Source organism: Sturnira hondurensis, unplaced genomic scaffold, assembly GCF_014824575.4.
Source record: "Sturnira hondurensis isolate 20B ecotype Veracruz unplaced genomic scaffold, ASM1482457v3 Scaffold0008640, whole genome shotgun sequence".
Taxonomy (NCBI): domain Eukaryota; kingdom Metazoa; phylum Chordata; class Mammalia; order Chiroptera; family Phyllostomidae; genus Sturnira; species Sturnira hondurensis.
Window position 1 is genome coordinate 11,657,085 of NW_028081271.1, and position 13,307 is coordinate 11,670,391.

The 13,307-nt window shown below is 36.9% G+C and overlaps 1 protein-coding gene across 1 annotated transcript in view; it reads left to right on the forward strand.

Annotated features, from left to right (window-relative positions):
* DLC1 (DLC1 Rho GTPase activating protein) overlaps nucleotides 1-13,307 on the forward strand; it is a 345,892-nt gene that overhangs the window by 83,848 nt on the left and 248,737 nt on the right. The window contains exons 3-4 of the mRNA XM_037055279.1: nucleotides 2,543-2,692; nucleotides 10,269-10,409. Of these exons, the coding sequence (XP_036911174.1) occupies nucleotides 2,543-2,692; nucleotides 10,269-10,409 (291 nt within the window). The remainder of the gene's footprint in view (nucleotides 1-2,542; nucleotides 2,693-10,268; nucleotides 10,410-13,307) is intronic.

Below are 13,307 nucleotides of genomic sequence, written 5' to 3' on the forward strand. Positions count from 1 at the left end.
ATGGGACTTTGAGTCCTGTCCAGATTTTTTCCATTTTATGGATTATTGAGAAGAGGATTAAACTGAATAATCTCTGATATTTCCAAGAGTCTATTTTAAGGTATAAGCAGAATTTTACTACAAATAATGCTCTTTTGAATATAACAAGTTTTGTAGCATTGAGAGATGTGATGTAAATTCAAGTTGGTTTATTTGTATGTGCTCTGGACCCTCTTAAGCACAATAAAGCTCTATCATGATAAAAATTCCATAGTTCTCTGTCTGAGCCTCATCACATTGTTTAGAAGCAGGGACAATGGAAATAAACTGAAATACTAATCATGGTATAGTATTTAAAGGTTAACACAACACCCAAATTCTTATTTTATTCTCAAAATTAATGGATTTGTTGAAAGATTACTATCTCTTTACTTTGATATCAATCTATTAAACCAAGCAAAAGCTTAACTTACCCAAATAATTTATTAATATTAGCTTAATTAATGATTCTTTGACCAACTTAATATAATAAAGCAATTAATTGACATCTGAAAGATAAAGCTTTGTGATATTAACAATCTGCTCTAGTTGTTTGAGGTATAGAAACTACTACAGAATTAGATTAATCCATGAAATTACTCTGACCTCTATCCTTTGTTAGTTTCTCCCAATGCTACCCTGGAAATGCAGGAAGATTGAAAGAAAAATGGCAAAAACAAAATAAAAGATCTCATTCAGACAGCCACCCCATTCATGTGACTACTAACACCATCCCCTAAGCAAAGACGCCAACCTGCTCCCTTATGTCCATACTCTTTAGGCTTCTTTTTTCATATAGTGTCCCTTTGAGACTGCTTCTGGTGGTCCTTTCGAAGCTGGTGTCACCTGGGTAAATATTTCAGACAGATGAGAAGATGGTGATGTGACCTACCCGTGATGATTTCTCTCGAAAGGGCTCTCCCTGAGTCCACCACATCCATCAGTAGAATCTTACCGTGCTTCCCCTGATGTTACTTTCTTTCACTCAGTGCTCTACGCAGCCCTGACACCTTACACAGCACACAAGGGATCTGGTGGGTTTCTGAGATTAACTGACTTGCTTTGAACACACAAGAGTACTAAACAGTGATGCCCAAATAACTCTATATGGTCAATGAGAAGCTTTAGCTATTTCTGTAAGCGACAGTATTTCCATAAATATATGTCTATATTATGCATAATTCAGAATAAGTAACCAACACAATTTACAAATATATATATCATCTTTAATGGTAGCATCTGCCCTTGTGTGACCCCAAAAGCGTATCATAAAACTTACTCAAATACTTCTATGTTTCATGCAGGATAGATAGATACATAGATAGATATAGATATAGATATAGATATAGATATAGATATAGATAGAATTGTGAGGCTTTTTAAAAGAAATTTGTGAAAGAAAAAAGGTTGCAAAGAAATATTCACAAAATGTAGCTTCTCATTGTCTACTATACTCAGAAGTATTCTTCCCAAAATATCCTTTTTTATATTTCTTTTTTAAAGTACATTTTATTGATTATGCTATTACAGTTATCCCATTTTTCTCCCGTTTGTTTCCCTCCACCCTGTACACCCCATCCCACCCTCATTCTCCATCCCTTTAGCTCATGTCCGTGGGTTGTACATATAAGTTCTCTCGATTCTCCATTTCCTATAGTACTCTTAACCTACCCCTGTCTATTTTCAACTTACCATTTATGCTTCTTATTCCCTGCACCTTTTCCCCCATTCTTCCTCTTCCTCCTCCCCACTGATGACCCTCCATGTGATCTCCATTTCTGTGACTCTGTTCCTGTTCCAGTTGTTTGCTTAGTTTGTTTTTGTTTTAGGTTCAGTTGTTGATAGTTGTGAGCTTGTTGTCATTTTATAGTTCATATTTTTGATCATCTTCTTTGTCTTAAATAAATCCCGTTAACATTTCATATAATAAGAGCTTGGTGATGATGAACTTCTTCAATTTGACCTTATCTGGGAAGCACTTTATCGGCCCTTCTATTCTAAATGACAACCTTGCAGGATAGAGCAATCTTGGATGTAGGTCCTTGCCTTTCATGACTTTGAATACTTCTTTCCAACCCCTTCTTGCCTGCAAGGTTTCTTTGGAGCAATCAGCCAAAATATTCTTTTATATGTATTTTTAAATGTCTAACCACAAATAATTTAATGAGTTGTATGTTATAATTAATTTCAACTGTGACAAGGGTAATATATATAACTTTTCCCAAGAATAAGTAATTTGAAAGTCATGACTATGTATCAGTGCTCATTGATGTAATACTTCCTTTTCATTGTGCTTGGCACCAGAAGACATGTATTTAATATTCATGTAAAATGCTTTCTTGGCAGCCGGTTACTATCTTCGCAATGAAGAGCCCATTGATGATACAGAACAAAACTTTCCATTCCTCTTAAGTAGAAGACTGCCTATTATTCAGTGTCCTTTTTTGTCACATTGAAGAACAGGGCGCTTCTTCTTCTAAGAAGTGGCCTTTCAGATTCAGTAACAACATGTTCTGTTCCCCAGGAAATAAAAGAAGATCGAGAAAGGGCGCAGCTAGACTCTATGGTGCTGCTAATTATGAAACTGGACCAACTCGATCAGGACATCGAGAATGCTCTCAGCAGCAGCTCCTCTCCGTCCAGCACGCCAACCAACCTGCGGCGGCACGTTCCTGTGAGTCTTCCACTTCTCTTCCCATGAGCATGTTATCTCTTTACTTCGTACAATCCCTCTTGCACATGCAACATCTTTGATGGTAGTGTCTACCCATATGTAGCCCTAAAAGTGTTTCATAAAATTTACTCAAATACTTCTGTATTTCATGCAGGGTCTATAAGAGAAGTGTGTGACTCAAAAGAAATGGTTATTATTAGTTAGACCGAAAGAGGGACACCCTGGGAAATTATGCTTCCTGGTGGTCAAATCCTTTCCATTATGGTCTTTTTCCTAATTACTCAATGATATGCTATGAACACTACTAGCAATGCTATGTCTGTCTTACTTGGTATCTTATTTCCATTATCTGCAAATTTGCATTGCATGTAGAAGATGATTAGTAAAAACTTGCTGCATGGGTGGATGGATGAATGGATGGACACATCCAGCATACTACAAGAAAGAACTTAGATTACCTCAAAGACACTCCAAAATTAACTCAGTGAATAAGACAGAAGTGCGAATTTTATTCTGTGCATTCATTTTATGTAAGAATGATCACTCCTCGTAGATTCTGACACTTATAATTTGAATGACACAGATTCCAGATTGACTATACTTTACATATTTATTATTAGCTCCATAGTAAATGGCTTGGATTTTGCAGATCTAGTGAATGTGATGGTAGAATGTATCTGTAATTCAGCCATGCATTTTTTCAATTAATCTGTTACTTTTATTACACAGTAATAAACACCTTAAGTCAAGAAATTATGTACTTCCCTAAATCAAAGGGACAGGAAATCTTATATATAAATTTGAGCTTCCATCAAAATAGAACTATTCTGTGTCAAGTCTTTTACTTAGCATAGTTCTACCATGGATTCTGTATAGTTAGTCAAGACTCGTTCTGACTGTGGGACAGAATATTTCAAAGTAAATAAACGAACTAAAACAGTAACTAAATGTAGTATATACTAGGTGTTATTCTAAGTCTCGACATACGTCAGCACACTTACTCCTCATAACACGTTACAAGTGAGTGAAAAGCATAGAGAAGTTAGTAATTGCATGTGCCAGAGACGGGCTGCAAACCCAGGCAGTCCCAATCCAGAGCCAGGCCGTGTGACCACCGCACCATACTGTGCTCTCTAGCTGACTATAATGGAAATGCTATGGCTTGAACAAAAAATAAAAATGAATATGAAATTAAGTACTTCAACCTAGAAAGCCAATAGAAGTTTTTGTTTTTCCTTGTCACCTTCCGAATAAGTTTTTCTAATCCTTCAGGATTAGTCTCAAATGTTTTCTTTAGGGTTGAGTATTCTCTCCATCTCTGTACTCCTGCACAGAGCCACCCACCCCTTCCCTGGTGCTGCCACGGTGCTTGCACACATTTTTAGTGGGACAGGTATCCATCCAAATGAAGGAAATGCAATCAAAGTAATCTAAAGACCAACAAGAAGGAATGTTTAATCTTGTTTACATAGGACAGGTGTATAGAAATGTCATACTTGCCCTGGCTGGTGTAGCTCAGTGGACTGAGCGCAGGCCTGCGAACCACCCGATCAATACATTGATATTTCTCTCCCTCTCTCCTTCCCTTCCTCTCTAAAGATAAATAAATAAAATCTTTTAAAAAATGTCATACTCATTTTCATCAACATTTTTAAAGCCAGAAATAACTATATTTTTCTATAGGAGTACTCCTTAGTACTTCTTTGGTATAAATATAGGCATAGAACACATTTTTTTCCTTTAAAATTGCCTGGTGTGAGTTGTTAAATCTCTCCCCTGTCTCTTTGATCTTTCCCCCTTTTCCTCTACATTGAGCTTTCTTTCCTCAGTCCCCAAGTATTTCGGAGGAAAACCACAGCCCAGAATTCTGCTATGTCCGACTCCATGGTGTTTTCTTCATGTCAGAGAACAAGACAGCCAGGATCTGTTAGACATGCTTCTCTGTGGAATGATAAAGACAGAAAGGGAAGGGGAAGTGAATGTGGGTGATGGCTTTGAAATTTGCCTACATCTACATCTTCCATCTCCACTTAAGGTGTAAACTGGATTTTATATTATACGCACTCTCTCATGGAATATCACTACCATTGCCGAGTAATGGTTCATTCTGTAAATAAATATCTACTTCCAGGTTGTCAGTTCAACAGATACTTAGAGTAGGCAAAATAACACATTAGAAACATTAAGAACGTTGACGTCTGCAGGCCTGGGTCCAAATGGCAACTCCACAGCTGACTCTTCCGAGAACACAAGAAAATTATTCATTTCTCACCTTCACAATTGTGTGAAAAAAAGGAGATGTTGTTTCCTGCCTAATGGCTCATTGGGAGGAGTAGACGAGAGAACGTATGTAAGACGCGCTGTGCAGGCTGGGCACAGAGTGTGGCTTGGTGTGTGTGCATTTCCCTTCCCTCCCCATGTGCTCACCCGCACCCGACACTGGGACAAACTGAATCAAACCTCTCCCGCAGCCCTCCAAAATTCTCTTTTTGGCCTCTATGTTTATTTTGGGTCATCCCTTATTCTTTACTGCTACTCCTTGGTATTTAAAGCTCATTTTAAAATTCTCTCATCATCAAAATATTTTCCACAGGCGCTTTCCATTGCTTTTGATTATTGTGCCATGGAATAAAGGGATTATAACAGAATGATCACGACCTTGATTATTCACGAGGAAGCACTGCCCAGACTCAGAGAGACACCCTCCACCACTCCCTCACACTGTGAATTTACAGCTTAGGAGGGAGAGCAAGAGGCACAATGATACAGAGACCTCGCTTTGAGATTTTTTATGAGAAAATGCTGGAGCAAATTCCACCTACAGTAAGATGTTTAAATGATAATATAGGCTGGAGTCTTTAAGGTGAAAAACAGATATATTAAAAGAAGAGTAGAGCCCTGGCTGGTGTAGCTCAGTGGATTGAGCGCGGCCCTGCGAACCACAAAATCACGGTTCGATTCCCAGTCAGGGCACATGCCTGGGTTGCAGGCCAGTTCCCAGCAGGGGACACATGAGAGGCAACCATACATTGATATTTCTCTCCTTCCTTTCCCCTCTAAAAATAAATAAATAAAATCTTTCTAAAAATAAAATAAAATAAATAAAAGAAGAGTAGAGGTAAAGACTTTAGGAGGCTGCCTTGATAGAGCCTAACAAGTGGGGGTCAAATCGATCTCATTGTTAAGGTCAACTCTTCCACAGAATGTGAATTTGGTCAATTGAATTGCCTTAAGCCTTGGCTTCATCATCTTTCAAATGATAATGATACATTAGCTTCTACACAGACTTAGTGAAAATAGAAGCAGAGAATAGCTGTAAAGTGTTGCCTTTTAAAAGTAAAAACACATAAATGGTCGATTTTTAAAGTTTTACTATTTTACATCAGAATTATTGTTAGATTCAAGATTACCCTGTTATTTATAATTAAATTATAAACTAGAAGGAAAAATTAATGTAAGAGAATTCTGATGTACATAAAGGTCAAAGGTAAATAGCTTATAAGTTATCTGCTACCTATAATTATGCTTTTGATGTTTATAAATTACCTGCTATTATTGACTGTTCATTTGATGTCGGTTCCATCTGAAATTTTAATGAATCATATTTCTCTTACAGTAAATGGTTATCTTTTCCATGCAAAAAGGGAAAATATGGCCACTTATCTGAAATCACTCAGGGAATGAGAAATTTGGTTAGGGTTATGTGTTTTTAAACACACACACACCCCCAAATATTGTATATTCCATTTTTCTATTCATTAGCATGTGTATGTCATGTACTCCTTTTTAATTTTTATCCCACTTTTTCCTTTTCCTTTTTGAAGTTTTGAGCTATAATTGACATATAACATTGTGAACACTTAGGGTGTGCAACGTGGTGATTTGACACACTTATATATGGCAAAATGATGACCACACTAAAATCGGTTAACACAGCCATCAGCTCATGTACTTACAATTGTGTGTGTTGAGAACATTTTAAGTTACTCTCTTAGCAACTTTCAAGAATATAATACAGTCCTGTTAACTACAGTCACCGTGCTGAGTGTTAGACCCCAGAACTTACCCATCTTTTAACCAGAAATTTTTACCCACTCTGACCGACATGCCCCCGTGCCCCTGCCAGCCCCTGGCTGCCGCCACCCTCCCACTTTGTCCTCTGAGTTTGGCTTTTTGTTTTGTTTTATGTTTCTAGAGCCCACATTTAAAATTGCACAGTATTTGTGTTTCCGCTGATTTATTTCACTTGTCCTAATGCTTTCAAGTTCCATCATGTTCCCAGAAGAGGCAGGATTATCTTCTTTTCTATGGCTAAGTTATATTTTATTGTACATGTATGGATATATGTATAATATTTTATTGCATTTATGCATGTCTATATATAAGAGAGAGAGAGTGTGTGTGTGTGTGTGTGTATGTATACATACACACTCTTAATTTGAATAGGCAAAATAATACATTAGGAACATTAGGAATGTTGAAGATGTGATATGATATATATATATATGTATATATATACACACACACACATACACATACACACATATATAATCACATCTTTATCCATTCATTTATCAGTGGACACTTAGGTAAATTGTTTCCCTGTCTTGGCTATTGTGAATAATGCTACAGTGAGCACAGAGATGCATGCATCTCTTCAAGGTATTGACTTCACTTTCATTGGTTAAATACTCAAAGATGGAATTGCTGAACCATATGATCATAGCCTCCATACCATCTTCCATAGTGCTTGTACTAATTTACATTCCCACCAACAGTGCACAAGTTCCCTTTTCTCCAAGTCCTCATCAACACTTGTTATCTCTGTCTTTTTTTTTCTTTTTTTATAGAGAGGAAGAGAGGGAGAACAAGAAGGCGAGAAACATCAGTATGTGGTTGCCTCTTGCACATCCCCTACTGGGTACCTGGCCTGCAACCCAGACATGTGCCCTGACTGGGAATCGAACCAGTGACTCTTTGGTTTTCAGGCCAGCACTCAATCCACTGAGCCACACCAGCCAGGGCTCTTGTCTTTTTGATAATAGTCTTCTAACAAGTGTGAGGTGATATCTCATGGTGGTTTTATTTTGTATTTTCCTGATAATTAATGGTGTTGCACATCTATTTATGTACCTGTTAGCCATTTGTGTGTTTTTTTTGGAAAAAATACTTAAGTACTCCGCCCATTTGTTTTGCTATGGAATTGTATGAGTTCCTTATGTATTTTGGATATTAATTTCTTATTTGACATATGGTTGCAAATATTTTCTTCCAGTTCTTTAGGTCGTTTCTAATTCTGGTGATTATTTTGCTGTGCAGAATCTTTTCAGTTTGGTGATATCTCATGTATTTTTGCTTTTATTGTTTGTGTTTTTTGGTGTTTTGTTTAAATAATCATTGCCACGACCAATGTTAAGGAGTTTTTCTGCTATGTTTTTTTTCTAGGACTTTTAGAGTCTCAGATCCTACATTTAAGTCTTTAATTCCTTTCAAGTTAATTTTCATAAGTGGTATAAGAAGGGATCCAGATTTATTCATTTGCATGTGAATGTCCACTTTTCTCAAAAGCATTTACTTAAATGACTGTTTTTTCCTCACTGAGCATTTGTGACTCCCCTGTTAAATATTTGTTGACTATGTATGCATGTGTTTATTTCTGGACCCTCTATTCTTCTATCCCACTGGTCTGTGTGTTTTTATGCCAGTACCATACTCTATTGATTACTATAATTTTGTAATATAGCTTGAAATCAGGAAGTGTGATGCCACCAGCTTTCGTTTTCTTTCTCAAACTTGCTTTCGCCATGGAAGGTCTTCTCTGGTTCCAAAAAAAAATTAGGATTCTTTTTTCTATTTCTATGATGAATGTTTTTGGATTTTTGACAGAGATTGCACTGAATCTGTAGATCACTTTGGGTAGTATGCACATTATCACAATTTTTATTCTTTAAATCAAAAATATGGGACATCTTTCCATTTCTGTATGATTTCAGTCTGTTCATTGTCAGTGTACAGATCTTTCACTTCTTTGGTTAGATATTACCATTTGTTAGTCTAGTGATTCTTTCATAAAACAACATTTACTGAGTATGTTCTAGATGTAGGCATTGTTCTATGATCTGGAAAACGTATCAGTGAATAAGACATGGAAATTCCCTGCTTTTATGATAGGTGGATTCCATTAGAGGAAGACAGACAAGGATTAGGAAAAAGATGAGTTAAAGTGGACAGATAGCAGATAGGTAGACAGGTAGATTCATAGAGCTAGACAGATAGATAGACAGAAAATGAATGGATGTAATTGATGTATGGTAGGATAGCAAAGTGACAGGATTGTAAACGAGGGAATGGTACACTGTAAAACTTTAAGGGAGGAAATACTTTAGCTGGAAATGTCACAGGATAGTTTTCTGAGCTAGTGGCATTAAAATTGAGATATGAGTGACAAGAAAGAGCCAGCAAAGGGAACTACTAGGGAAGAGGACAAGAAAGGACATAGTCCCTGACATAGAAACTAGCTCATGTACCAGAAAGGTTGAGAGACAATGAGCATGGCGGGAGCATTCTAAGAACCAAGACATTGGTAGAACATAAAGCCAGTGAATTAGGATACAAGGTAGATAATATTTGACCATGTGGTCTATGGTAAAGGGGAGATGTAGAAAGAGTAGATGTAAAGATATCTAACTCATCGTTTTCTCAGGTCAAAATTTTGAGTGATAAGTGCCTTTATTTTCATCCTTCTCCATTCTCCTAGCCCCATCTTTCCTCTGTGTTCTCAGGCCACTGTATAAAACATACAGAGCATTTGATAAATTAAAAGCACAACCTTTGGAGAGATTAAGGAGTAATTTCCTTCCCTCACCATGTATCTTAGCCACATATATGTAATTGTTGCCTATAACAATATTTATAGTAATGGCTAATGTTTAACAAAAATTGTATCCATTATATACACTTTGCATATGTCTTGCTCATTCCTCATGAAACCCTATGAGTGCATGCTATCGTTCTACCCATTTTCAAATGAGGGGATTGAATGGCACATGACAAGGCATAATTTCCGCCCTCAAATATTTCCTAGTTCGTTAGATAGACACTTGAGCTAAATGACTCTAGTACATTGTATAGGTGTCATGGTGGAAGTCTGAAGGGAACACAGAAGAGAGTGAGAAGAGGAAAAATGAGAACCATCTTTTCATTTGAAGATACAATGACCCTGCTGCATGAGGGGTGTGAAGAGAGTTTACCCAAGGTCATATATCGAGTAAGAGTATCTGTGGGCTGCTACCTCCCGACTCACTGCAGTACCCTAGCTAGCGCCCACTGTGGTCCCTTCCAGTAATTCACGATCAACTGTTAAGTTACCAAAGTTGTATATTATCTCTTGCTCCAATAGTTGCCTTCTAAAATTGCAGAATTATGGCATAATTATGGGTGACACGTCAGTTGTCAACAACTCTTTAGTGTGCCCATGTATGTTGGGAGGAGGAAGAGGTGGGAAGGTGCTGGTGATGGGGAGAAAGGCATGGGGAGAGCATGTGCACGCCCTTCATATCAATGCATTTTTTAACAGGATCTGGAGTCGGGATCTGAGAGCGGAGCAGATGCCACTTCAGTAAATCAGACATCAGTAAATTTGCCTTCTAACACCGAGTCTGCTGACCTCCCATCTTCCACCCCAGGGACCAATTCTGGAACGAAACCCAAGTCTACGGTAAGTTGTACATGATAGCAGCCAGTTTCAACATGAAGTGTTGATGATCATAAGGTAAGAACTGATATTTCATCCATTCAATAAAGAAGAAATACTCTCGGAGTTTTAGTTGCAGTGACAATCATATTTAAGTGCAACCCAGCGTGCGCTGTTTGTTTTACAGATGATAATGCAAGTGCTTCACTGGTATTTCATGGTTCCAGAATTATGCAAAATATGGTATTACATTTTCTTGCTGGATACTCAGAACTTTACAGAACCAAAAATGTAAAATCTGAAGATGGCTCTTGCATTATTCCCTTGACCATACTGCTTATCAGTTGGAAAAATGCCTCTGCAAGCTTAGATAGAGCATTAAATGGCAGAGATGGAAAGTGCTTAGTGGAACACTTAGCACAGAACAAATACTGAATAAGTGTAAACCACTATCATTGTCATTATGGTGCTTCATTGACTTTGAAATGCTACCAAAACAAACGAAAAAGGAAATGACCACGTATAACATTATAACATGGTGAACTGTGAATAAAAGACATTTGACTTTAAGTAAAAACTTGAGCTGCACCAGAAAAGCCGTATTTGACTCTAAAAGGTAACATTTATGGAGGAAGTAATTACTACTTCAAATATCTAAAGTCCCAGCCACTCCAAAATAACCTTTCCTAGTTTAGTGAAAATCATAGTGTCGTATTATTTTTTTAAATGCCCATGTTAGCTAAACACAGAGAAAAAGTTTGGATTCCTTATTTCCCTGCCTTTAAAATAAGAGACAAGTCTGAAATAAGACTCAAAAGAGAATACTGCCTTCTGAATTTAAAACATAACAGATATGTTCATTTGTAAGAATATCTAAACATTTTTGATGGAATAAATATTTATTGTGCATCTATTATGTGCCATGCATTATGTGAGGTGATAAAGACTCAGAATAAATCATATTCTCTGTCTTTAAGTAGCTACAGTCTAACAGAGGGAGGTACATACCTAAACAGTGAAATGCAATGCATGCTGTAGTCCTGTATATATTGAAAATAAAGGAAACCAATGGCATACTACACAATCCTATTGGGGGTACACTGAAAAAATAGAGGCAAAAAATATCATGTGCAGACAGGCTGACTTCAATGAAATGGCGCTCCTGTTTTTTCATGGTGGGTAAAGAAGGTTGAAATGCAAAATTATAATATGAAACTCGGTGATCTCATTTTACCTCTTTCTCACTAAGGCAAAAGAAAAAAGCCACTCAACAATTTTAACTTGAAAGTTTAAGAAATATTGAAGCATTGACTTTTTGAACACGGGGGACAAATGTGGGGCTGACATAAGAAGGAAATCGAAAAGAAGCTGAATTACCTTTTTAAACATACTTATGGTGAAGAGCAGTTCTTTTCACTCTGATATTTATTGCACGAAATCAGAATTATCCTAAAGTAAAAGAATAATTGCCACTGAACTGGCACCCACTATTTCTCCCTTGAAACATACCTAACTTAGTGTGTGGTCACCTTATAATTCATTACAATTTCCGTAACTCGGTGTACAGTTCCTTAGTCTTTTCTTCAGTGTCCCCATGTTTATAAATGGGATTACTCTAATTCTATTAAAATATATACATTATTTTTATGGTAACCATCTTCAGTAAAGTTTTAGAATGAAAAGTATAAAGCCATCAGTTTTTTCAAGACTTTAATCCATTAGCGTATTTTACAAGAGGTTCTTATTCAAGTTTTTCATGTTTTGCCTTATCAGTTGGCCACACTGTTCACCCCACAGGCAAAATTAGAAGATACTTAAAATCAATTATTGAACAGAAACATAGTTTTTCATGTACCACAAATCAAACATTTACTGATAAGTTGTCAATTCTGAATGAAATTGAATGTGAATATGTATTCAGCTGTTCAGGTGTGAATTGTCACCTGGACACACAATCACAGCTTCACAGTGATGCCACACTCATTCAACAGTGGACAGTGAGAGTCAGTAAGACAGTATTCCCCTTACAGACAGCCCAAAACTGCTTACTAAGTCTAGGCCAATGCCACAGGCAGAGCTAGACAATCAGACATGCAACTCCATTCAACCACTGAACTTTAATTTTGTAAAATTCTCTAGCCAGCCACGAAGTACCAGTGGTGGTGGTGGGGGGGACACCCCACTGTCAAATGCAACTGACTTTTAGGGCATTTTACAAAGAAAATGGCCAATAATGAAAGTAGCCTGAAAAACAGGCTTTTGTTTTAGGGGAGACTGATTGTTTTAATTTGTGTGTGCATCTTGTTTTTTGTTTATATTGGTGTTGCTGTTCTTTTGAGTTCTCCCTTTTTACTTTGAAAAAACTTTAGGGCCAATGGCTTACGTTTATGTTTCTAGGTGTTCCTGGGTTAGAATATTAGAATGAAAATTTTTACCTATATGAGAGATTAAACAGATACTTTCCCCCTCCATTTTCATCTTAGGGAATAAATGACGTGTAATGGCATTCTGGCTAATTTGTGAAAAGAGGGAAAACTGTGGTAACCTACAGTGCTGTTCTTTTCATCGTGAACTAAAATTTCAGTTTTATGATTAAGTAGAAACATAAAATTCTAAAAGCATCTACTTCTAACATCCACCTAAAACAAACTAACCTTCTGCTCCATAATGTCGCATTTTTACAGAATGCTTACTTTCATTTCAGAATTATTTAATGTTCTATTTGATTTGCTGCTGTGAAGTCTGTTTATAATGGTGACTAACTACCAGAAATATTTGGCTTTCCTTTTGAGTGTAAGGTCTCTGGGTTTCTAAGTGCCTATTTTTCAATAAGATTTCTTCTCATATTTATTATTAGAATGAGGGCAATGAGTAATCTTCAGATTCTTCATTAATACTACATGTATATCCACACAGGGGTGT